At 41.2% G+C, this 27816-nt stretch overlaps 1 protein-coding gene across 3 annotated transcripts in view; it reads right to left on the bottom strand.

Moving 5' to 3' along the window:
- The window catches only part of ASXL2 (ASXL transcriptional regulator 2), a 138051-nt gene that overhangs the window by 22484 nt on the left and 87751 nt on the right, over nt 1–27816 (bottom strand). The window contains exons 5-7 of one of the 3 annotated variants that reach the window (XM_058668183.1): nt 11709–11824; nt 7083–7206; nt 5881–6024 (exon numbers count right to left, since the gene is read on the bottom strand). In XM_058668183.1, the coding sequence (XP_058524166.1) occupies nt 5881–6024; nt 7083–7206; nt 11709–11824 (384 nt within the window). Of the gene's footprint in view, nt 1–5880; nt 6025–7082; nt 7225–11708; nt 11825–27816 lie in introns of those variants that run through there. The other 2 variants (XM_058668184.1, XM_058668185.1) reach the window with 2 other exon arrangements.

Below are 27816 nucleotides of genomic sequence, written 5' to 3'. Positions count from 1 at the left end.
TGTGTGGAGGGAAAATCAAAAAGTTCTCTCCGGGACTGCTGGTGGGGCTGAAAGCAGTACCTTCTTCTATCAAAGAGTGTAACAATAACTAGCAAATAGTTAATGTTCATAGGACCCTAGTACCCAGAAATAATATACATAGAATTACTTGCATAAAGGCACACGGTCCTGGATATAGATCCGCTCAGATCCCTGGTTGAAGCACAAGCAAAAGTAACTGCACACCAGACAAAAGGACTTTCCTCAAGATAGATCAGCAAAGATGCAGTACATCACAAAGGTCACCTAACAAATCAGAAATTATGACACTATGATTATAGAGTCATTAGAAAATAAAAATAGGGCCCAGCACGGTAGCCTAGTGGCTAAAGTCCCCGCCTTGAACACACCAGGATCTCACATGGGCTCCAGTTCTAATCCCAGCAGCACCGCTTACCATCCAGTGGCCTGGGAAAGCAGTTGAGGACCGCCCAAAGCCTTGGGACCCTGTACCTATGTGGGAAATCCAGAAGAGGCTCCTGGCTCCTGGCTCCTTACTTTGAATTGGCTCAGCTCTGGCCATTGCAGCCACTTGGGGTGTGAACCATTGGATGGAAGATTTTCCTTTCTGTCTCTCCTCTTCTCTATATATCTGACTATCCAATAAAAACAAATCCTTAAAAAAAAAAAAAAAAAGCAAAGAGCAAAAATGTTACAGGATAATATCATGTGAATCGAGACAAAAAATGTTAAATTGTTGTAGGACTCAGTGCAGCAGCCTAGTGGCTAAAGTACTTGCCTTGCACGCATTAGGATCCTATATGGGCACCAGTTCTAATCCCAGCTGCTCCACTTCCCATCCAGGTCCCTGCTAGTGGCCTGGGAAAGCAGTTGAGGACAGCCCAAAGCCTAGGGACCCTGCACCCAAGTGGGAGACTCAGAAGAGGCTCCTGGCTCCGGATATCGGCTCAGCTCCAGCCATTGTGGCCGCTTGGGGAGTGAATCAACAGATAAAGACCATCTTCTTTGTCTCTTCTCATTTCTCTGTATATCTGGCTTTCCAAAACACTAAAACTAAACTAAAAGAAAAGAAAAGAATTACACATTTGTTATAATTAAAACAAAAATTGAGACAGAGCTTCCACTCCCAGATACATGATTTCAGTTGAGCTGAGGCTGATGTCAGGAGCCCACAACGCTATCCTGGTCTCTCACTAGAATGCCTGAGTCACTGCGGCTGCCTCCCAAGACCTGCATTAGCAGGGAGCTGGAGTCAGGAGCTGGAGCTGGAGGCCTATGCAAGGATTTGGGTGTGGGACACAGACATCTAAAGCAAGAGCTTAACTACTGGGCCAATTCCTGCTCCACGTGGGAGCCTGTTGGAATACACTCAACAGGAAAGAAAAGATATCAAAGGCCTATGGGACGCTTTTGAGAAGAGGCTCCAGGAAAGGAGGCGAGGACCTCTCACCCACAGTGCATTCTTGCCCCCAGTGAATCCTTGGATGTGCTTTTGTGCTTTCCTGATATATGGCGAATATCTGTGCTCTAGTTAGCCAATCATCCTAGATCAAAATAGTGTTCCTTATCAGTATCTCACACCAATGGTGCTTTGATGCAGGTGCCTTGCTAGCTCCCCTAGAACTCCCTACTTACACATGTGGCACGAGTTGTATATCAAACCTGACCTTTGTAACCCATGTTTGAACTGAGCTGAACTGTGTTTGAACTGTTGCTTTGCTGAATGTATATAAATGGGAACCCTGGAAATAAACTTGCCAGTTGCCCAAGAGAGCACTGTCCCTTTATTTCTTTTTGGTCGCTCTCCTGCCCAGGGACCCACAAGGTAAAATTGCAACCAAAACTAAAATAGAAAATGAATACAAATCAAATGAATGAGAGGAAATAAATGAACATATTTAAAAACTCATCCAATACAAAAAAATTTATAAAAAGAAACTAAAACGAACAGTGAAAAACTTAAATAGTCCAAATATATTAACAAGTACAATACATAAAAACAAACACAAATGAAATAAAGATAATCATACTGGATTCATAAGGAATAAACAAAGTTCAGCTAGCTAATTAATGAGGTTTCAATAAATATATGCAAAACACAAGGACACAGAAATGAGTAATATAAAGATATGCCACGTGAGAATTGATCACAGGAGAATTGGTACACATTGAGCAAAACCAAACCAGTAAGTTTTATCTAGGTAATAAAAAGCATTATCAACAATTGACACAGTAAATAAATGACAGTGAGTCAATCTACCAGGAAATTTTCAAACCTGAAAATCTCTAAGACAGCTTACATTCAGTCTCCCACTGATGGTCACAGTAGGTGCTTGCCCAGCTGTATAAACAACACCGCAATGCCCCTGATAGGCTGGGAAGCAACAGCTTTGCTTCCCCCTCTCCCAGACAGCAGTTCACAGAGCTAGCAATGCTGGCTTTCCTTGCCTGAACAGAACTTAACTGTTTCTATGTTGGTTGTGCTTTCACCTCAGAACAAAACTTTTAGTAAAATCTGAAGTGCTTTTTTTATAGCAAAGATCTTCCCAATAAAGGCCACAAAAGAAAGCCGACAAAAGAATCCAAAGTTAAACAAAGACCACAACACACACACACACACACACACACACACGACAGGAATAAATCTCAACCTCTGAATAATATCTCTGAATACAAATGGCCTAAACTCAACAATCAAAACACACAGATGAACAGAATGGATCAAAAAGCAGGACCCATCTATCTGTTGCTTACAAGAAACCCATCTAATCAACAAACACTCAAGGAAACTGAGAGTGAAAGGATGGAAAAAGGACATTCCAGGCCAATGCAAAAGAAAAAGAGCTGGAGTAGCCATTTTAACGTCAGATGATATAGACTTCACCATGAAAAATATTAAGAGAGATAAAGAAGGACACTACATAATAATAAAGGGAAGCATATGCCAAGAAGAAATGAACATAATAAATGTATATGCACCAAATATAAACACTTGAGATTGTAAATGTCCATTTCAACACTATTTTGCTACATATCATGAAAAATAAAGTTGTACTTATTAATTGTAATTTCTCCAGCGCTGTAAGAGTCACACACTGGAATCTATTCCTATAAGAAGGTTTTTGATTCCTGTCTCACCAGTCTTGTAATGCATTTTTCTTTTAGTAGCATAGCTGTTAACTTCACGGTGATGAAAACTTATTTTCACCCTGATGTGAACTGTGTTCACTGATTTTGTAAATAAGGGGATATATAATGGAAGTGTAGTGGAGACTGTTATGTTCAGCTATGGAGACAAAGTGCTGTATGTCTCTATGCATACAGACCAAAGATGGACTCCCAGCGAAAGAACTGAATCTAACCTAACAGTAAGATGATGGACTCCCTACATGGTTGGGAAACACTTCAACAGCAACACAAAGGACTTGTGACTGCTCATGAAGGATATTCACTGTAAAACTAGAGGGGAAATCAATACGTGTAGGGGGAAGGACCTTGGGGAAGGGCACAGGCAACTCCAGAACCTATGGAACCATGTCATAAAACAAAATTTATAAACAAATTTATAAAATTTGTTTACTTTTATTGGAAAGTCAGATATACAGAGAGGAGGAGAGACAAAGAGGAAGATCTTCCACCAGCTGATTCACTCCCCAAGTGGCCACAATGGCTAAGCCAATCCAAAGTCAGGAACCTGGAGCTTCTTCTGGGTCTCCCATGCAGGTGCAGGGTCCCAAGGCTTTGGGTCATCCTTGACTGCTTTCCCAGGCCACAAGCAGGGAGCTGGATGGCAAGTGGGGCCACTGGGACATGAACTGGCACCCATATGGGATCCCAGTACATGGGAGGCGAGGACTTTAGCCACTAGGTCATCATGCTGGGCCTAAATCTGAAGTTTTAAAGTGAGACTGTGAAGCAACTATAAATTATTCCCAAGGACTGATTAAAGTTTCATCAGGAGATACTTTTATGTATCTTAAAGTGGCTAATTTAAGGTCTCTCAAGGTAAACTTCTCAAACTATCTTTCTGAGTTGAGGTTGCCTGAATCTATAGGATTCAGTTTCAACTAAGTTTACTTTTTTGACTGAATCTGGGATACACGAAGTAAATGTACACAAAGACTCTCCAAATGTTCACAGAATATGTGTACTATTAAAAAACATTACACATTAATTTTTTTTTGTAGCAAATAAACTTAGTTTTAAAAACCTATTTGAGAGACAGCACAATGAAGGTTGGGGATGGAGACTAGGAAAGAGAACACTCCCACCTGCTGGCTCACTGAGGCTGTGAGCTCAGAACTCAATCTGTGGGTCTCCCAGGACAAGAGACCTCAGTGCTTCAGCCATCACCACTGCCTCTGAGGAGCCACGTCAGCAGGAAGCTGGAGTTAGGGGTCTGTCATATTATCAGACCAAGGGACTTAGGGGACTGGGTGGATAGGGGAGCTGCCATCATCTTTAATCCTGGGTCAAACGGTCATCCTTCCATGATCCACTTGTACATCTTCTGTACTATCAATTTTTACTGATGTTAAGACGAGCTGTAAAGGGGCAGCATTTGTCCTAGTGGGTAACACACTTGGCAAAACTGAATCCCAACTGAGAGTGCCTGGGTTCAAGTCCTGGCTCTACTCCTGATTCTGGCTTTTCTACCCCTATACAGCAGTGATGACGACTTAGCCTAAAATCCCAGCTCCTGGCTGCTGCTTACAAAATTTATTACATGACTTGCCCAACTGATGGCTCATCACTTTCTTCACTTGTATTTAATCTTTATATTTCCATAATGTCACCTTAGTGGGATTTCAAAATCAGCATAACAGACAATTGGCCATAGTTCACAATAAGGTTTTTTATCTTCATGTACAGAAAAACAAATGCTGGAAAAAGTAGCTGCTGGCATAAACAGGAAAAAATCCACAAAATGACTGTTAACAGATCTTTGTCTGAAATAGATGTTTGATAAAGGGAGCATAGAACATGAAGATACTCAAAGCTCAAAGGCAACATAAAAAGACATAAAATTAATTGTTCATGGTTTAATTTCCTTCTATTTAAAGATTTATTTATTTTTGTTAAAAAGGCATATTTACATAGAAAAGGAGAGCGAGAAAGAGAAATCTCCCATCCATTGGTTCCCTCCCTAAATGGCCACAATGGTGAGAACTGAGCCCATCTGAAGCCAGGAGCTTCCTTTGGATCTTCTACCTGAGTGCAGGGGTGCAAGGACTTGTATTACCCTCTTCTGTCTTTCCAGGCCATAAGCAGGGAGTAGAGCACCGGAGCAGCCAGGACATTAATTGGCGTCCACATGGGATGCCACAGCACAGGATTAGCCTGCTATGCCATTACGTCAGCCCCTGTTTCATTTCATTTCATTTTTTAAACATTAATTATTTTTTTTATTGGAAAGTAGGATTTAAAGAGAGAAGGAGAGACAGACAGAAGGATTTTCCATCCTCTGGTTCACTTCCCAAGTGGCCGCAATGGCCTAAGCTGAGTAGATCTGAATCCAAAGCCAGGAGCTTCTTCCGGGTCTCCAATGTGAGTGCAGGGTCCCAAGGCCTTGGGCCATTCTCTACTACTTTCCCAGGCTACAAACGAGGAGTTAGATTGGAAATGGAGCAGCTGGGATTACAACTGGCACCCATATGGGATCCCAGCACATGCAAGGCAAGAATATTAGCCACTAGACTATCTCACTGGGTCCCCATTTCAGTTCTTAAGAGTAATGTGATGTCAATTACAGAAATAAATTGTGCCTAATATTTGCTCAAACCATGCTTTAAACCTAAACCAAATAGTTGATGAACTTCAAATACACAGCTGCTAAACCACGCTGTAAAAAACCACAGCAGTCTTTATGAACTAACTTACTTGTGTGGAGCCTGTCAGACCGCTGGAAAGCCTTCTTCCCCAAGCCTAGCAAGGAATTTTCCACTTTGACTGAAGAAGAAAAGCTGGAGCTTGAGTTCTGGGGACTGTGTGACTGTCCATCAGACTGCTTTCCTTCCCAAACTGCTGGGGAAAAAATGTAAAGATAGGTGGCAATAAGGTTATGGACAGAAAATCCATCAATCCAACATTCATTCAACACAAGCAAAATGGAGTTACCCCTCAGCACACTGCTGGCTTTTAGTGGTAATTTCCTTTCTAATAAAAATGCAGACTTAGATTAAGTTTGGCAGGCTCACAGAATCAGTTCATGGCATCAAATGGAATTACGTAATATAATACCAAGGTTATATCTAGGCCTGGTTAAATTATAACTAAAACAATAACCACAACAAAAAATGGACATGCCCGATGGACACTAAAAGGCAGTCTGTATTCTTTTTTTTTTAAAGTGTGTGAGTAGAGTATTCTAAGGTTTATTTATTTTTATTACAAAGTCAGATATACAGAGAGGAGGAGAGACAGAGAGGAAGATCTTCCATCCGATGATTCACTCCCCAAGTGAGCCGCAATGGCTGGTTCTGTGCCAATCCGAAGCCAGGAAGCAGGTGCCTCTTCCGGGTCTCCCACGCGGGTGCAGTGCAGGGTCCCAAAGCTTTGGGCTGTCCTTGACTGCTTTCCCAGGCCACAAGCAGGGAGCTGGATGGGAAGTGGAGCTGCTGGGATTAGAACCAGCGCCCGTATGGGATTGTGGTGCGTTCAAGGCGAGGACTTTAGCCACTAGGCCACGCCGCCGGGCCCATGTAGTCTGTATTCTTGTGGAAACCTTTCACTATGTTTAAAGGAGAGAACTGGTAAAGAGTTCTACTTGTGCATCCCTGGAAACCTTAAGTTTATAAGATCACTGACTAGACGCCTTCACACATGATTGGGTTAGACGTCTTCAAAGTCGGTCATTGATTTCCTTCCTGCACTAAATTCACTGATGTTTCTTAAAAATAACTATAAGTACTTTGCATTAAAATTTTTCCTTTTTATCCTGGAAGAATTTATATTGGTGATATGACAGTGTTAAGAATTTTCTAAGTTATTATAGTAAGTTTATGACAAACAATGCAGAATATATATTGGAAAAACCAACATACAAAAAACACTTTCTGTGGCAAAGTACTCAAACTACATACCAGGTTTGGCAGGTGCAGTGTCAGCAGCTGATTTGACAGTCTTGAGGGAGAGATGCTGGTTGGAGATGGACATGCTGGGCCGGCATTGCTGCTGCTGTTTCTTTTGTTGTTGCTGCTTTAGAGCCTATAAAGAAAAAACGGACTGTAAGAAACAAAACAAATCAGAATTTAGTAATAATGGACAGCAAATGACTTCTTTTAAGTGGTGAGAAGCATGCTGATCATTCAGTCTTTGAAATCTATCAAAGCCAACAAAAATCTAAATTAAACCACCAAACGTAAAGCCTAAATAATCCTTAAGAATTTGGATTTTTGCCTGTATTTCTTTCCCATATCAATGTGAAAAAGTCATTTATATATTTTAATTAAAAATTCATATTATTTCAAAGACACACACAGCTTGTCCATTCCCTGGTTTAGTTTCCAAAAGCCAGGTCAGGGTCAGGGTGCAGTCAAGAGCTTGGAACTCAGTCCAGATCTCCCACATGCGAGACAGTAACCCAATTATTTGAGTCATCATGTTCTGCCTTCTAGTGTCTACATTAGCAGGAAGCTGGAAATGGAAGTGAAACAGGACTTGCTCCCAAGCACTCCAGTTTGGAACACAGGCCATCTTAAGCATCATCTTAACTGGTGTGCCAAACGTCTATTTGTTAGAACTCAAACATCACTGGTAAGCCAAAGGCTTCCTGATATGGTAATGGAAGAATCCTATGTTTTCGATTATTTCTGGAAATAGAATTTTAAGCGTTATACGATGAAGAACCCTAAATGCATCAACCCTGTAAAAGTGTAAATATCAACAGCTTAAGTATGATACAGAAGTGCCACATCTGAACAAGTGGTTGTAAAAAAAAATAAAGTATGTACATTATCTTGTATGAACAATGAGATTTACCAATTACCAAACCTCAGAAACATACAGCAATGCAGTAAACAGAAAGGAAGGAAGGCTACGTAATACCAGTTCTAAGAACAGTATGACTCCTTCTGGCAATGTAAGAATATTTTCATTACCCTGAGGTTCCTAATTTATAAAATATACTTGATAACACTGTTTAGACTGAATGGAAAAAAATTAGTATTCTCAAAGCAATTGTGGAAATACAAAAGATAATTCTTTTAGACTCGAGATTTCAAGCAAAAAAAGAGAAAAATAAACCAAGATGATAATTTCGAGAAACAAACTGGAAAATTGTGAGCTTGCCAGTGTCAAGTCTTAGCCTGAAGACAATCACATAGGAGGGGCTGGCACTGTGGCACAGTGTGTTAAGCTGCCACTGGGCTGATCATCTCTCATATCAGAGTGCCTGGGGTGAGTCCTGACTTCTCCGCCTGATTCAGCCTCCGGGTAATGAACACGGGAGGCACAGATCAGCGGCGCTCAAGCCACGCAGGATCATGTAAACACACACATGCAGAAGGTTGGATAATTTAATCCCTTCTAATTTGCAAGTGTACAGAGACTTTCTCACACAGGAATTTTTTAATCTATTCCCAAGTCTATTTTATAATCAAGCAAATACAAAAGAAAATCTCATTCGTATCGAAATAATTCTATTTAAAAACTAGAAAATAACAAGACTAAAAATGTTAAACTTTTTCTCACCAAATACTTAGAAAAATACACTAGAAGACTTACTTTAAAATGCTAATTTATATGATTAGCATTTGTATAATTCTCCATACTGATATTACTTTAAAAGAACCCCAAACAACATATTTGCCTATAAGAAAGAGTACACTATGAGAAAAGTATACATGCCATAAATTCGTGAACAAAGTTTAAGAAAATACTTAGCTTTTCCCTGTGGAGAAGTAGCATTTTATATATCTTGAAGACATCTTCAGAAGAGAAACTCAAGTGCTACAAAATACTCAGGCATGGGACTGGCGCAGTGGCATAGCAAGCTAATCCTCCACCTGTGGTGTTGGCATCCCATATGGGCACCAGTTAGTGTCCTGGCTGCTTAACTTCCAATCCAGCCTGCTAATGGCCTGGAAAAGCAGCAGAGAATGGTGCAAGGCCTTGGGTTCCTGCACCCATGTGGGAGACCTGGAAGAATCTCCTGGCTCCCTGCTTTAGATCAGCTTAGCTCTGGCCATTACATCCTTTTGGGAGAGTAAATCAGCAGATGGAAGATTTCTCTTTCCTGAGCACTCTCTGTAACTCTTTCAATTTGAATAAGCAAATCTTTGAAAAACCTAAAGAAAGAGGGTCCAGTGCAGTGTTGCAGCAAACTAATCCCCCACTCTGTGATATCCCATCTGGGTGCTGGTTGGTGTCCTGGCTACCTGCTCCCCTTCCCATCCAGTTCATGGGTCTGGAAAAGCAGTGGAAAACGGCCCAAGCCTTTGGGACCCTGTACCCATGTGGGAGCCCAGGAAAAAGCTCTGGAATCCTGGCACAACCCTGGCTATTGCCTTTAACACTGCCTTCCAAATAAATAAAGATAATATGTAAATAACACAAAGTTTTTCTAACCATAACTTTTAATCTCGGGTCAATCACAGTTCTTGGAAGTAACCACATTTGTTAACCTACTTTTCCTCACTGAATTTTTCTTAATACTTAACAAAAATAAATGTGCATTTCTGTCTGCATACATATTTTTAAATACTACAGAAATATTTTGTGGGCATATATATCTTTTATAAATGATAGTATGTCACTCAACGCCACAGAAAAACTTAATTTAATCACATCTAATTCCCCCACACTAAATGGGTACACAGTCCATTATTAAGAAGCCTCTTAAAGTGATATTTATATGAGGCTATTCGAAAGTTTCTGGCTGTTATAAATTTTAATGCAGATAGTGTTTCTGTGTACGTGCTTTTCTAAGTTCCAAGTCATGGGCTGTATGCATTTTAAAACTTCATAGCAAAAAATGTCTCTCCAAAATTTCTGTAATAATTTATATTCAACCAACACATAACTATTTTCCTCACACTTGCCAGTACTTGATATAATTAAGTTTTCTATATCAAAATCTGAGGATAAAAGCAATGTTATTTTGATGGTTTTCTGATTACCAGCAAATTTATGCTTATCGAACAGCTGCATTTTGAATAATAAAGCTAAGCTGAAAAACACAACAGACAAAATCACTGTCAAGTATTGCTGGGGAAAAAAGATATAAATTATGAATGAACAATACTGAGGAACCAACAGGAGATGTAAGAAAGGATTATGGAGGTCAATGCTGTGGCACAGTGAGTTAAGTTGAAACTCTCAATGCCAGCATCCCATAAAAACAACGGTTCAAGTCCCAGCAGCTCTACTTTCCAGAAGCTCTAGCTTCCTGATACTGTGCTTGGCAAAGTAGCAGATAATGGCAAGTATCTGAGCCCCTACCATTCATATGGGAGACCGACCCAGAGTTCTGCGATCCTGGCTTTGGCCTGGCTCGGCCCTGGCCACTGAGGCCATTTAGGCAGTGAAGCAGCAGATAGGAAGATCTCTAACTCTGCCTTCTGAATAGAACAAATCTTAAACAAAACAACTAAAGAAGTATTACAGAAGTGAGGTGTTTGGTACAGTGGTCAAGCCCCGTTGGGATGCCTGCAGTCTGCCTGGGCACGTTCTGAGTGCCGGTTCTGCTCCTGATTTCAGCTTCCTGCTTAACGCAGACTCTTGGACTCTGCAAGGTCACAGATGATGGCTCACAGAACCTGGGTCCTGCCAACCACATGGGAGACCTGGACTGGGTTCCTAGCTACTGGTTTCAGTCCGGCGCAGCCCCAAACATTGCAGGTTCCTGTGGAGTAAATCAGACCAGGATTCATGGTCTATTTCTCCCTCAAATCAAGAAAAAAAGAAAAGAAAAGAAAAAAAAAACCCACAATTTTTCAAAACTAGCTTAAAAAGCAGAAAAATCAAGATACTAAAAACAGATAAAATTATAAATAAAACTAGCCAAGTTTCAAAAGATTTAAATTACTGAGTTTTTTTTAGGAATGGACAACTTTTACAATATTGTTCCAAAATCTACAAAATGAAAGAGCTTAACTCCTAAGTTGCCTAAGGATAGTAGAAAACTGCAAAATTCAAAGTAAAATCTTAAAATGGAAATTTCAATAGCATGTTTTAGAAATGCAGGGTTTCCTCCAAAGTTAACTGCAGCCAATTACACAGCCAAGCTGGGCAATCCTGTGTGCCAGATTGAAAGAGAAAAATCAACATGATCATGTCAAAAAACCTGAAGAAAACAAAACTGAGAAACTCAATACGCATTCACGATACACACCCTTTGGCAAACTAGAAACTTTACAAATGTGGTCAAAATAATTATCACTAAGGGCCCGGCGGCATGGCCTAGTGACTAAGGTCTTCGCCTTGAATGTGCCGGGATCCCATATGGTCGCTGGTTCTAATCCCGGCAGCTCCACTTCCTCTCTGTCTCTCCTCCTCTCTGTATATCTGACTTTGTAATAAAAATAAAATAAATCTTAAAAAAAAATAAATAAATAAAATAATTACCACTAAAACCCTACAAATTTGGATACTACATGAAATTTTCAATACATTACAAGAGCTTTTCAAGAACTTTTCAAGGGCTGCCAAAATCATGCATTTTTAATATGAGAAAGTACATTTCTGAAAAACAGACTAGGTCTGCTTACCTGCTTCAGTGCCTTCTTGCTGTGCTTCTGTGATGGAGAAATGACTTTACCTGCTGGAATGGTGGGTGATGGGCAGCCTGACTGGGGGGAGGATGGTTGCGACAGTCTAGATGATCCTAGGGAAGGGGAGAGGGGATGGAAAGGAGGAAAATGTTGTTATCAGAGAATTGATAAAGCACCATTCCTTTTCCAATCATATGCTGCTACCTGTATTAAGAACTGTGATCAAACACTTTTGGAGTTCTACTGCCAACAGCCTCCCTTCTCAGTTTATTTCCTCAGAAAGTTCTAGTGAGGGATTATAGGATGGGGAAGGGATGGCGTTAGTATTTATTATCTCATTCTTTTAGTTTCCAATAGATTTGACTGAAGTTGCAGGAAGCAGAATATAAAGCATGTGATAAATTAGATAAAATCAAGAAAGGATCCTAGAGCCCTGTGAACACTATCTTAAGTTCTTTCAACAAATTTGGAGGCAAATGACAACATGTATTGATCACTTAAAATAAAGGCAGCTGGCCATTCCACCACAAAAAATACCCCATAGCTAAAATCCTTAAATCAGTAGACTGAAGCTTATCAGCATGAAAGGGCATCTTAAGATTTCTCTAACAGAAGTGATGTAGGTTTGCACGCTATATAAGCACTAGGCTTCATCACTAGCTATTTTACACAGCCTGCATCAAACCAGAATCACACATGAAACTATCTCTTACAAGCAACAAGCACGGAAAAATTTTCAGTTGTACAGTTTATTAGCATGAGAATATTGTTTACAGCAAGGGAGAATTGCTGGCCTAGACCCCTTATGTATACATTAAAAAAAAATTATAATTGCTAGTGCTGGTGAAGATTCTCACAGTGCATGTTTATAAGTATCTTCCTCTCTTGGCAGTTGGAATGAAAATGTATGGAACATAGGACAAGCCTCAAGATACATAAAAAATATGCACAGGTAAGTAGCTATGTGGCACAGCAATGCAGAAACATAGTTTATGGGAATATAGTTTATGGAACACAGTATCTGAATTTATTCTTAGCTTTCATAAGAAAGGAAAACACAGTACGCTCCCTTGACAGACAATATACGAACACCATGTCCTTGGCTTTAACACTGTATCAAAGCCTTTATGAGAAAGTTCATGTATGGAAAATAACTGTCATATAGATAAGCCGAGGACAAAGAGAAACACACACACACACACACACACAAACACCTGTTGCACGTGATGTATGATAAAAAAAGGAGATGGGGAATTCTTGTGATGGCTGTACAAGGAAAACAGAACATATCATCAAAGAACACTTAGATGCAGGTTTCGTGTATGCATGTTTTCGATTCTCTGGAGCCCTGTTTATGAGTGGAAACCACTGGGTCTTGTGGAAATTCTCTTCCTCAAGAAGTTGCCAAATTGTTTTCAAAATGATGGTGCTCCTCTGAGAATTCTGCCTGCAATGTACCCAGTTCTGCTTTCCCTACCTCCTTGTTTACATCAGTTTTTTTTTTAATAATTTGGCCAGAGTTCTTAACAGAACACAATGAAAACTAAAAATCAAAATCATTAATACTTGTGTTCATTTTTTCTTCAATGTGTTGTAGAAATGTGAGAATGCATACTTCCTCACCTGCCATTAAATGCTGCCTAATTATAAACACATAAGTAACAGATTAAAATAGCCCCATTAGACAAAGAATTCTACTTTCAGCTAGGAAAAGAGATTACGAAGCTGCCTAGAACTACCACAACTGCTTGGAATGATCCCCTGACAGGCAGAATCCTTTTCTAAAAAAAAAAAATCAAACCACAAGAGTATCAGTGAAATTAATCATGAAAACGACATGACCCAACACTACGGATCGTCTCCTACAGTTTACTCAATGCCAAGTACTAGTCTCAAAATGTCCAAAACCTAAAGTGCTGTTCTAAATTTTCATTTATTAAAGATTCAAAATTATAACAGCAAATAAGACCTTGGCATAAAGATTTAAACATGCTGAAAATTATCTCTCATGATTTCTCTTGGTCGCTACATTTTTCTCAGACACAATTTCATTCTCATTTCTTTCTCAAACACAATACTAGGTTTCCCAGAATTATGCTAAATTCTCATAAGACAGGTACAAGTCTACTTCCAGAGACACGTAAATAATAGTTGTGGTTGTCATTTTAATGTTAGCTTTCTATGTAAGTTAAGATTTTAAAAATAAACCTCTCAAATGTATGTTCATCTGTATATTGCGATAATTTTGAAGTTCTTCAGAATAAGGAATAGGTCATCTATAGTGGGCTGATGATGATGGTGGCCCCACAATACATGTTCACAGCCCAGTCTCTAGAATCTGTGCATATGACTGTATTTTACAAAAGGTCTGGGTGGATGCATTGAAGTTGAGGACCCTGAAGTGACAGCATCATTCAGGATTACCCAAGTGGAATCCTAAGTCCAATGACAAGTGTCTTTATAAGGCACAATTAGAAGACACACATAAATCAGAAGACAATGCAAAGTCAGTCGTAATGTGGCCACAGACAAGTTAGTTAGCCGCCAGTAGAACTTACAAAGGCCAAGAGGCCAATGCAAGCCTTCCCGGCATAGGCTGCAAAGGGAAAGCAGATCTGTGTATATCTCATTCAGACTTCAGGGCTCCAGGACGGTGACACATCAGCCATGCAGTTTGTGAGCATTTGCAGCCTCAGGAAACAAATGCAGTGTGTAAAATGAATGAATTAAATTACTTAAGTATCATCATCAACACACAGAAGTTCACATCTTCAAAATGCTGAAATCAAAGGCAATTATTTTTTTTTAAAGATTTATTCATTTTATTACAGCCAGATATACACAGAGGAGGAGAGACAGAGAGGAAGATCTTCCGTCCGATGATTCACTTCCCAAGTGAGCCGCAACGGGCCGATTCGCGCCATCCGAAGCCGGGAACCTGGAACCTCTTCCGGGTCTCCCACGCCGGCGCAGTGTCCCAATGCATTGGGCCGTCCTCAACTGCTTTCCCAGGAAAGGCAATTATTTCACCCTCATAGTCCTACTTTGAGCTAGCATGAGCTTCTTTACTGTAACGTGTCTTGGGGACATGTCCAGCACAGCTGGGCTGCTTTTCTGGCTATCTTGCCTACTTTACAGCCTGCACCTGACTTGGCCCTGGTCTCTTTTCACTACAGATGGCCGCTCACTGCTCCTGCTGCACTGACTTAAAGACTTTTCCTTTGTTGGAACAAGGAAATAAATCTTGAGAGAAAATAAATTTCCTGCTTATATACAAAATTATGGGTTGTCACTTTTCTGGTATTACATTTATATTCTTCCTTAGTAATCCCAGTTCCTAATAAAATTGTAATAATTATGTACTTTTTGATTATTTAATATCAAAGAATCTATCAAATAATTAGCAAAAACCAAACAGCTGAATATGGTTAAGTAGTTTGTATGATTTCTGAGGCCTGAGATAAATTGTGGAGCAACTCATCTATGTCATAATGCCATAAACTTGAAGTATATTATTTATTTGTGCGAAGTATATCTAAAACTGGTAAAGATACTACTTTCACTCATTTTTTTAAAATACCACGCACTATTAAATTTCCAACTCTTTTCCCCACTTGATATATCCTATAGAATAACCCAGAACAGTACAGAGATCTTCCTCCTCCCTTTTAACAGCCAGTTAGAATTCCACCACATAGGTGTACCATAATTTCTTCCACCAGACAAGACAGTTACCTGGGTTCCTTCAGGTCTTTTGCTTTCAGGTCTATATTGACCTGTCATAAGCAAGGGTTCCTAAGGTATGGTGTCCAAAAGCATACTGTCACCACCTAAAAATCTATCAGAAATGCAGAGTACAGGGTGCCAATCAGACTTAATGAGTCAGAAACACTGGAGGTGAGGGCCCAGAATATCCATCAAGGTCTCCAGGTGACTCTACCCGCTCAAGTCAGAGGCACTGGTCTTTGAGACATTCTGTGTCTCTGTTACTTCAGCTCTGAGATGGATCCTTTGAAGCAGATTGGCTAAGTCAAAAGATAAACTCAGGCTTCCAGAAGCATCAATGAAAAAAAAAAATCACGTTTTAAAAAGAAATGTACTGGACAAGGGGAAACTCTAAGATGGACTATGTCAATCAGTGGACTCTGCACCAGTCTCATCGTACCTGGACTGTTGCTGATGATATGTTGGAGCTTCTAATTGATCGAGGTGACGCTCTGCTGGCTCCACCTTCAAACCTGAGAGGGCCTCCCTAAGAGGCTGTTGAATTTGACTGGACAGTGGGAGGCTGGACTCTGTATGGTGTGAGCTTGTAATTAGGGAATCCCAACGGAACTTGAGCTGTGGTTATGCATCAAGGTGAAGGAATTCACCCTGGTGGAAGGGTTTGGGGTGAAGGGGGGAGAATCCCAGTACCTATGAAATTGTGTCATGTAATACAATGTAATTAATGAAAAAAAAATAATTAAAAAAATGTACTCATCTTTTCTTTAGCACAGAATTTGATGTATTAAATTTATCATTAGCTCTAATTTTGGGACATTTTAACATGGTAAATAGCGTGATACATGACTACAGTTTCATATTTTGGATATTCAGTTGACTCAATCCTTTTGCACATATCTTGCAAAGGTAATGTTGAGATTTTATTGTTCATGTTGTTAGTACAAGTGTATTCTTTAATAGTTTGACGGCCAACATCTGTAGGTTAGTTTTACTTATGTCCTGCTATTTTCCTAATTCTCCTTTATCAACAATTATCTCCTTTGATTCTCCTGCCAGGTATAAACATCATAATCTGAAAGTGGCTTTACCTTTTTTTATGTCAGAGTCTTATTGTTTATTACTCCAGCTGCTTTTCTCTTGCTTACCAGTAACAATACCTCTAACATAATGCTGAGAATGGAAACTGGGCCTTCAGTAAGATGCTGACTTTTCAACTAAGTCATCACATCAATTCTAAACCCTATCAAGTATTGATGTGATGTCGACCACACCATTTTTCACATTAGTTATTAGTATGATACCCAATTAATTTTCCAGTAATTACAATGAGAAAATCTCATTCGTGGCATATGATTTTTTTCTTTTTACTGGAAAGTCGGATATACAGAAAGGAAGATCTTCCGTCCAATGATTCACGCCCCAAGCGGCCACAACGTTGGAGCAGAGCCAAACAGAAGCCAGGAGCCAGAAACCTCTCTTGAGTCTCCCACATGGGTGCAGAGTCCCAAGGCTTTGGGCTGTCCTCAACTGCCCAGGCCACAAGCAGGGAGCTGGATGGGGAGCAGGACTGCCGGGATGAGAACTGGCACCCATATGGGATTCTGGCGCGTTCAAGGCAGACTTTAACCGCTAGGCTACCATGCTGGGCCCTGGCATATGATTTCAATTGTAGTTGGATTCCAAAAGAAAACATTTAAGAGCTTGGGAATTAGGTCAGAAAGAGAGCACTCCGCAGATGAATCAGTATTTAAATATAGATGTCAGCACTGCAAGTAGCAACTTAACTGGCCATACCACAAAGCTGGCCACTACCTTACTAACTCATTTTGAAGTCAATTTGTTAAAAATAATCGTTCTTTTAAATTTAGTAGTTTCCACTTTATTCTTACTGTAATTCTTAATTTTACTCCTTTTTAGCTATATGTTTATTTTCCCTATAATGACAAGGAGTATTTATTATTTATTTGAAAATCAGATTTAGAGAGAGGGAGAGACAAAAATATCTTCCATCTACTGGTTCACTCCCCAGATGACCGGCAATAGCCAGAGGTGGGCTAGGATGAAGCCCAGAGCCAGAAGCTTCTTTAAGATTGCCCACGTAAGGAACAGAGGCCCAAACACCTGGGCCATCCTATGTCGCTTTTCTCACGGGCATTAACAGGAAGCTGGATTGGAAGTGGAGCAATTGCAATTTGAACCAATGTCTATATGTGACTATAGTACTGTTGGTGGCAGCTGTATCCGTTATGCTACAATGCTGGCCCCTATATACTTTTTTTTTTTAAACAGATTTACTTATTTTTGTTGGAAAGGCAAATCATAATTTACAGAGAAAAGAAAAGACAGAGAAAAAGATCTTTCACCTGCTGGTTCACTTTCCAAGGGGCCACAATGCCTGGAGCTGAGCCAATCCAAAGACAGGAGGTTCTTCCAGGTCTCCCATGTGGTTGCAGGGTCCCAAGGCTTTGGATCATCCTCTACTGCTTCCTGAGCCCAGAAGCAGGGAGCTGGATGGGAAGTGGAGCAGCTGGGACATGAACCGGCGCCCATATGGGATCCCGTTGCATGCAAAATGAGGATTTAACCACTGAGCCATTGCATCAGGCCCCCTTTACACTTTTTTAAAGTAATGATTTATTTATCTGAAAGTCAGAGGCACACAGAATCAGGGAGAGACATACAGAAAGAAGCATCTTCCATCCATAAATTCATTCCTCAGATGGCTGTGCAACGGCTGTGGGGCAGAACTAAGAGGAGCTTTTTCCGGGTTTCTCATATGAGTGGGAGGGGTCTAAGTTCTTTGGCCATCTTCCACTGCTTTTTTTTCCTGGCTATCAGTAGAGATATAAATTGGAAATGGAGCAGCCAGGACAGAAATCAATGCCCAAATAAGATGCCAGTATGGCAGGTGGACACTTACTGGCTATGTCACAACGCTGGCTCTGACAAAAGGTAGCTTATGCAATGAAGTTTCCTGGTAATTGCTTTGGCTATAATTAATCAGTTCTGATTCAAAACTTCTTTAATATTTTGGAACTATGGTTTTTAATCCTTATGACCAACAGAAATTTAACAGCAATGTTTAAAAGCTTTACAGCTCCTTTTGCTCATCTTAGTATTATCCCATATATTTTCATTATTGAGAATCTGATCTTTTTGTTTAGATCTAAAATGTGATAAATTCTTGCAAATATTCTAGTTGTATCTGAAAAGACTTCTCTATTGCAGAAATACATATTGATATGTATACATAAAACCACCTCCTGATTGATCACTTACGTGTTCAATTTTCTATGTTCTCTTGATGCTTCAAACTGAGAGGAATATAAAACCTTTAAAAATATAAGACTTCTATCAATATAGGCTCATTCTTAGATCATTAAAATGAGTCCAAGGTTATAGCATGTTGAATTTCTACAACCAGAAAGGCACCAGCACTAACGCCAAGGGGCAAAATGCTGTCCCAGCAACCCTTCTGTTCTCCCTTCTAGTCACGCTAGCAACTGCTGCAAAATACCCGATCTAACAACTTCTAAGCACACTGAGACGTTTCTATAACCTATCAAAAGTGTTAACATTCATATAAATCAAATCACTTATACTTCTGATCAAATAATGTACAACGTAGCCACTTTCTTGTGTGTATGTATAACAATGCATCAGATTCTTTAAACTGAACAGTGTTCTGTCACAATGTATGGAAATTCCACTTATTTTTCATAATTACCAGTACTAGGTATTGTCACTCTTTAATTTAGAGGTCAGTGAGGATGTAATAGTATTCCATGTGGTTGTTCTTCCATGATGGTTGACAGAATTGGATTCTTTTCATTAATATTTATTTGGATTATCACCTTTTTATAACACTTATTCTTGTTTTTTTTCTCAATGAAAAATATATTTCTTCACGTATTCCTTGGTTGAAAATGTTTCTTGCAGCAAGTCTTCCTTCTCTGTGGCTTACCTATTCATTCTCTTAAAGTTATCTCTGGATTAATACACTTGTTTATTTTAATGTACTTCAACAATGTCCTTAAGAAAAGTGACTACTACTGATTTATAGACAGTTTCCTGCATGTGTGTTTAGGCATGTGTGTATGCACATGTCTTTTTAAATTTTTAACATTGACTTATTTTTTTGAAAGGGAGAGCAACAGAGACGGAGAGAGATTATCCATTTACTGATTCATTCCCTAAATGGTTAAAATGGCCTCACTGCTCAATACAGGAGCTACATCCCGGTCTTCCATGTGGGTGGCAGGGGTCCAAGCACCTGCTAGTCTTCTGCTTTTCCCAGGCACATTAGCATTAGCAGGGAGCTGGATGAGAAGGGAAATGGTTGGGACATATACTGGCATCACAATGCCAGTCACAGCATGCACATTTAAATAGAAGTTCTACTGTTTCATTTCTCTCATTAGATCTACAAACTATCTGGAGATTTCTGCATTATATGAGGATTGTTATTTATTTTACTGGCCTTCCCTATATGGATAATAAATTAACTAGCATCATTTTTTTTAAAAAAGAATATTCTTTCCTTTATATAATTGTAAAGTGCCCTATGATCCAAGTCAATTGTCTCAACAGGTGTGTATTGGCTTCTGGATTCTCTTTGTTCCCAAAGGCCCACATTTCCCTTCTACCATCATCCAGCTGGGATTCTGGTTAGGGCTACATTCTGCCTATAAAACAATCTGAATTTTGCTGATATGTTTATAATATTGAACCTTTCAATCCATGAATGTTCTATTTTACTTTTATAGCTTAATCTCTCTTTGCCACGGACGAAAATCCACATTTTTAGTTTTGAATTATTTATTGCTGATAAATGAAAATAGTTAAATTTCTTAACACGATTGTAAGTGACTGTGAAGAGACAGATTTTGCCCTGTTTGCAAGCTAACAAGCCTCTTATTGGCCATGAACGTTTACAGAAGATACACAACTCCTGGATCCAAGAAAAAAGGACTTTTTCACTCACAGCATAGCAAAGCAGTATGTGTATAGCCATCCTTTCTGTGTCAGCTTCCCTGTAAGCTCACATCTCAAATGAGTAAGGAGATACAGACTCAGGCCCATGCTGCCCAGGCAGCAAGTTCACATCTCCACCGAGAAACACCAAGCTTAAGAGATTCACTGCTTTTACGGGAGGCAAACTAGTACACACTGAATAAGAGACACTGCCTTATTTCAAGACTTCTCACTGCAAACCTGACCTGCAAGACAGCATAAAGAATGTCCAGGGACTTGCATTCTGGGTATATCCAGCAAGTGCACGCAGCAAAACAAGGGGCCAAAGTAGATTCCCTTCCCAGCAATGACACTGCATGGAGGGGAAAAGAGGGTACCATCACTAATTTTTAAAAATCTGATGATTCTCACACAGCTTTAATCTCAGAATTGTCTACTTGTAAAAATGTCATTTGCCAATAATAGAAGATTTCTCTCTTTTTTTTTTTTTTTGCCATGTCGTAACTTGCTGGGGCTTCTAGTAAGAATAAATACGGTCATATTAATCATTCTCTCCATTCCCTAAGGCAAAGGGTAGTGCTTTGGGGCTCAGCAGCGTGGCCTAGTGGCTAAGGTCCTTGCCTTGATCCCATATGGCCACTAGTTCTAATCCCGGCAGCTCCACTTCCTCTCTATCTCTCCTCCTCTCAGTATATCTGACTTTGTAATAAAAATAAAATAAATCTTAAAAAAAAAAAAAGGGTAGTGCTTTGTCATTTTAAAAATGTTGGCTAGGCAGTGTGTTGTTTGTAGACACTGTTAGAGGAAATTAGTTTCCTTCTTCCTTTTAGTATGATAACTAGGTTTACCAAGAACAGAAAATCTAGTAGAGAAATTAATCCTTAAGTTTAATACTAAAGGTATTTGCAAAACATCAAAAATTATTTTTACACATTATCAGAATTACTTTCAGACAGGTTACTGAAGGACTTACAGGTAGCGCTATATTATGTACACACACGGAGTAGAAGTCCAGAAGGTACTCTTTCAGATACACTAAAGTATTGAGAATTTCTCATTTCAACATATTTTAATGCTATCGAACATGCTCAAAGTGATATAGATCATTATTGCTACATGCATTTGTGATATGCTTTAGTAAGTAATATATGGTTTGAAATTCTATTTTCTCCTGAAAACATTTAATGGTTCCCTAATCGAGTATTAGAGGTGGTCAGAGACACTGAAGTAGTAGTAATGAAATGGAAGATTAAGAATTACACAGTCGAAGCCCATCTCGGCCCAGAATGAGACCCCTCGGCGCCTGGGGCGCCCCACTGCTCCCCAGGAGCCCAGGCCCGCCTGGATGGTTCGAGTTGTCGCACTTTCCGGGGACCACCCTCCTGGCCCCGCAGAGGCGGGCTGTGGTCCCCTGTCCTCCCTCCACAGTCCCACCATTCGGATGTGGCCATATGGGGTGGGGGCAGGGGCGGCGCAGGCCGAGCCTTGCGACGTGGCGCGTTCGCCCGGCAGACCCCGGCTCCTGAGCGCTGGTGTCCACCGCATCACCAGGCCGCTGTCTTGGAGCAGAGGGGCCGAAGGAACTCGAGAAGACGCCCCACAGAGCACGAGGGACCCTGCCAGCTATGGGCGCTGAGATGTGATCCTATCAGATTGAAATTCTGAGAAACCTCAGCCCAGAAATCCAGGCCTCCTGACAGTGTTTTAACTGCATTTTCCTGCACCTGAGATACACTGGTTAACATCCACATGCATCCTTTCTTATTCCCTATTCCTTCTTTGAGACCCCTGGCATATAAGAAATGGGGAAAAATCCAGCTAGATTAAAAAAAAAAAAAAAAGAACTACACAGTCATTCTTACACAGTTTGGGACCAGTAAAGTGGTGTAGTAAGCTAATCCCTCCCCTGAGGTTCTGGCATTCCTTATGGGAACCAGTTCTAGTACCAGCTGCTCCACTTCTGAACCGGCTCCCTGCTTGTCTACTGGGGGTGAGGAGTGTAGCGGGGAAGAGCCCCAGTTCTTGGACCCCCTGCACCCACGGGAGAGACCTGGAAGAAGCTCTAGCTCCTGGCATCAGATTGGCTCAGCACAACCACTGTGGGAATGAACCAGCAGATGGGTGATCCCTTCCTGTCTATATATCTCTGTGTAAATTTGCCTTTCAAAAGTAAATAAATCTGAACAAAAGGAAAGAAAAGAACTGATAGTTTAAGGACTGGTTATGACTGATGTTTCGTAAATCATGGCTGTCTTCAACCATGATACTGCTGGGGTGGATGTTGTGGCACAGTGAGTTGAGCTCTCAGTGGAGATAATGCTCACGTCCCATATAGGAGTGCCTAGCTACTCCACTTCTGCCATGGCTTCTGCTGATGCTGCTCAAAGCAGCAGACACTGCTCAAGTGCCTGGGCCCCTCTCACACAAGTGGGCTATCTGGAAGAAGTTCTGGGCTCCTGCTTCCAATCAGACCCAGCCCTGGCTATTGCAGGCATCTGGGAAGCGAACCAGCAGATGATCTTTCTCACTCTCACATTTCAAGTGGATGAAAACAAACAAAAACACTTTAAAAAAAGTCTAAACACACACACACACACACACACACACACACAGAGTACAGCTTCTCTTGAAGGAGAGCTTTTATTCTAATAGACTTTCCTGGAGAAGTTTCATTTCTTAAAGGAACAGATTTCTAGTTCTCTAAGGCACTTCTGCCATACCAAACGCACTGGACATCTGTGATTCTTGACCACCTCCCCAGTCTCATAACCACAATGCGAAAGGCCAATCCTGCACACCTTTCCCTGTTTCTGGATACTCTGACTATCCACAACCTAACAGTGTAGCCAAACTTAACACAAGACAGAACTAACACCTCCAACTCTGCCACCAGCAAGGAGCCACAAGGAAAACAGAAGTCCCAGAGGGCTCTACCACCAGAATGAACTTGGCCCAAAAGGAGTCCAGCCCCCAGTATACTTCTCAAATGAGATGTCCTCCTCCTCCTTCCATAAGTTAACACACATACAGCAGGGAAGCAAGCAGAACTGTGTATTTTAAATAACTATGGACACAAGATATATCAAATTGCTTATTTAAAGCAATACTAAACAGCAAAATGTCACCAGTTATGTTCCCAGAAACAATTAAAAAATTTTTATAGTGAAAAGCTATATTTTGCACAATTAAATTTTATAAGACACTTTAAGAGCATTCCAGAAGTCCAACAAAACTTTTCTCTAGCAGAAAATAAAAATTCTGCTTCTGCAGTTACTTCATGTTGCAATCCTGACATCTTATTTTGGGAAAAGGGGATTTTATTTAGCTGTGCCTATAACAAATAAAGAGAATCCGCTGATCTTATTGATAATTTTTTCTGGAGTTATTCCACCTTACCTTGTCCTGGGATTTCATAAAAGTTCTTCTTTCAACATTGTTTCCTATCTGAAAACTAGAAACCCAAACTATAAAATTAAATTCTTCCACTTTACATAGAAATCAATAAACCAGTGTTAATATACTGCTGAATTTCAAAGTTCTACTCTCTGTTCCTTGTCTGTTGGCTGAAACAGACACATATATCAAGAGTTTCTGCAGATTTTCAGCTAGAAGCATCCATTTTGCTGTCCAAGATCTTTATTTCTGTACATAAAGGAAGTGGGTTTTGATGCTATCTCAGTGTTCTTCCGGTCTTAAAACATACTTGAAATAAAGTGATGTCAGATTTAGAGTAAAACCTCTAATGAAGAAAAAGCTATCAGCAGGGTGTGCTTTCCCCATACCGACAACTGCAACTCCGAGTTTCTTCAGTGTATTCTGAGACATTCCAAACATACCAAAAATGTATATGGGACATACATGCTGTATATATGAGTCACAGGAAAGATGCATATTCAGCGAGACTAAATGCTTGCAATGAATCCAGTTCTTGAAACTGTTGAAGGTTCTTAAGTAAAAATGAATTATACATGAGAAAATGTGTCTCTCTCACCTCACTTTCCAAACCCTTCTCTCAGCTTGATAAACTACTGCAACCAGGAAATAACCTTACTGATTATCTTACCTCACACTAAACTCAGAAAATATAATCAATACTATGATCATCTCTACAAGAGAGAAATGCATCAAAGGCAGATCAAAACAACTTAAAGGGATCCAATTTTGAGGTTGACACTGCTTTGTAGTTTTACATTTATTTGTCTGTTTATTTAATAGGTAGCATGACAGGGTCCGGCGCAATGGCCTAGTGGCTAAAGTCCTCACCTTGAACACACAGGGATCCCATAGGGCCACTGGTTCTAACCCTGGCAGCCATGCTTCCCACCCAGCTCCTTGCTTGTGGCCTGGGAAAGCAGCTGAGGACGGCCCAAAGTCTTGGGACCCTGCAACCGTGTGCGAGACCTGGAGGAAGCTCCGGACTTCTGGCTTCGGATCGGTGCAGCTCCAACTGTTGCAGTCACTTGGTGGATTGAATTATCGGACAGAAGATCTTCGGCTCTGTCTCTCCTCCTCTCTATATATATCTGACTTTGCAATAAAAATAAATAAATCTTTAAAAAAAAAAAAAAGGCAGCATGACAGAGACAAGTGCAGGGAGGGAGATTTCTATCTGCCTGTTTACTCCAGAAATGGCCTGTCGGGGCTGGCCAAGGCTGAAACCAGGAACCAGGAACTCTGTCAGATCTGCCATGTGGGTGACAGAGAGGAAAGTACTTGGACTAACACCGTACTTTCCCAGGCACATTGGAAGAACACAGCAGTTAGGACTGGACCTGGTCTCTGGTAAGGGATGCCAGGGTCACAGCAGCATTTTCACTGCAATGCTAAGATGCCAGACTCTTGTTGTGGTTCATGTTTTCTATTGAATACAAATGAGTAGGGCAAGTTTACGCATTTCAAATCTACATATTAAGCTACTGAAAACAGAGTTCTTGGATGCTCTCAAACTCTGAGAAATAGCCACTACAAAACATTAGCTCTGAGTAGAACAACAGTGGCAACCAAACAACAGCCAAGTCACTACTCCTAACAGCTATTGCAGTGTCTGTGGCTCTTGAAAAGTAAAGACCACCCTGTTACCCCAAATACACACACAAGTATATTCCCAGGCAATAATTACATTCTCAATTTTTTAGACTGACCTCTTTTAATAGGCATTTCCCTGTATCCAAGTGCTCAGAAAAACATCCATTTTGCTAACTATATTTTTTGCCTGACTCCTGGCTCCTAATTTTACACCTGTACTTTCCAGACTTAAGAAAAATCAAAATTGGGAAGAAACAGGGAATATATAAAGCCCTGGACACTTTCAGCTCTATTCTCTTTTTTTTTTCTATTCTTTCAAAAATGGGTGCTTAGTAGACCTGACAAATTGCGGGCCTAGGGCCACACTTCCTTTCACTACTGATCAAAAATACTTCATTAAAAAAAAATTATTTTGACCTGGCACGATGGCTCAATGGCTAAATTCTTATCTTGCAAGTACCAGGATCCTATATGAGTGCTGGTTCGTGACTCAGCTGCTCCACTTCCCTAGGGTCTTATGGCCTGGGAAAACAGTAGAGGATGGTCCAAAGTCTTGGGACTCTGGACCCACATGGGAGACCCAGAAGAACCTCCTAGCTTCTGGCTTTTGATCAGCTCAGCTTCAGCCATTTGGGGAATGAACCAGAGGATAGAGGATCTTTCAGTCTCTCCTTCTCTCCATAAATCTGATCTGCCTTTTCAATAAAAATAAAACATTAAAAAATAAAACTTTAAAATGAAATACTTATTTTCATTTGAAAGGCAGAGTTTATCTTTCAGAGAAAGGAAGATAAGGAGAGATACAGGGAGATACAGATATTCCTCTGCCAGTTCACTCCCCAAATGACTCCAATGGCTAGAGTCATTCCATGCAGCAGCCCAAGCGGGAGACCTGAGCTGGACTAGTTAGCACTGGCCACTGCTGATTATCACTCACTGGTGCACACTAAAGCTAGGCCTGGTACCCTGCCTGGCAGGGCCAAACCATAGTACCCACAGGTAAGAGTCAAAACAGGGGACAGGTAAGGTTAGGCAGGGTCATGACACTAACCAGCACACGAATCAGGTTGGGTGGCAGATTCTGTGGGGAGTCTGTGAGCCATCCCCGTGGAACTGCGACTTACAGTGGTTTGCTTAAGAGCTGGGGGTGGCAACTGGCTGAGCTAGGCATGACCACAGAACCCTCCAACACTCATGGGTACTGGCGTTGAGTACAGGTTAGCTGGTCCAGGCTACAGCATCTGCACACACACCCAAAAATAGAGTGTTGAGTGAGCTGGGCTGTAATATCCACCAGCTCATACATAGTCCAGGATGGAGGGAACAGACTATTCTGGGGAAAGAACTAGCACCTTCTGGCACATGTGAGATCTTGGTCTGGGAGTGGGCCTGGTGGGGGGACACTTCCCTGGTGTGTCATAGCTCCTGCTGGTAAGCATGTGATTCAGGTCTGGGTGTTGGTCAGACCGGGCAAGGTGATTCTACCTGGAGGCAAGTGTGTGGGTTGCTTCTGGAGGGAGGTGGATCTGGCAGTGTTGGGACAAATCTTCGCACACTGGCATGTGCAGGAGTCAGGCTGGAATGTGGGTCATGCTGGGCCAGGATGTCACACTGACCTGTGTGACAGGGATGGGAGCGGACTGGACAGGGCTAGGTTACAGCTCCTGCCAGCAAGAGTTGGGACTGGGGGCAGGCTGGGACAGATCAGGCTGTAGTATCCTATGGCAAAGGTCAAGGTGGGGATGGGCTAAGCTGAGCTGTGTCAGAGCAACCAGTGGCACATGTACAAGATCTGTGGCTAGGAACATGCCTGGCTGGGGAGCTCAGGGGACATGTCAGCTAGGCTGCAACTCCCACTGGTGAGCATGAGAACCAGGGCTGGAGGAGGGCCTGGCTAGACAGGCAATAGCACCCATTAGCATGAGTGTGGGTTGGGTTGAAGTAGGCTCCAACGTCCCCATTGATGTGTACAAGAGCAGGATGAGATGTGGCACAGACTGGACCAGTCTGCTGCTCATATTGGCAAGCACAGCAACCAGGGCTGGGAGCAGGCCTGGTGGGGGTTACTGCACATTGCTTGGACTCAACTACAGTTCCCGCTGGTGTGAGGGCTGAGTGTATGGTGTGCTTGGTTGGTATGGGCTGAAGCATCCAGTGGTCTGCATAACAGATGGGGCTCGAGGGCCCGGCAGCATGGCCTAGTGGCTAAAGTCCTCGCCTTGAAAGCCCTGGGATCCCATATGGGCGCCGGTTCTAGTCCCGGCAGCTCCACTTCCCATCCAGCTCCCTGCTTCTGCCCTGGGAAAGCAGTCAAGGACGGCCCAAAGCTTTGGGACCCTGCACCCGCGTGGGAGACCCCGGAAGAGGTTCCTGGTCCCAG

The sequence above is a fragment of the Ochotona princeps genome, chromosome 8 (assembly GCF_030435755.1).
Source record: "Ochotona princeps isolate mOchPri1 chromosome 8, mOchPri1.hap1, whole genome shotgun sequence".
NCBI lineage: Eukaryota > Metazoa > Chordata > Mammalia > Lagomorpha > Ochotonidae > Ochotona > Ochotona princeps.
The sequence above is the reverse complement of the archived record's forward strand: the minus strand, read 5'-3'. Positions and strand labels throughout refer to the sequence as shown.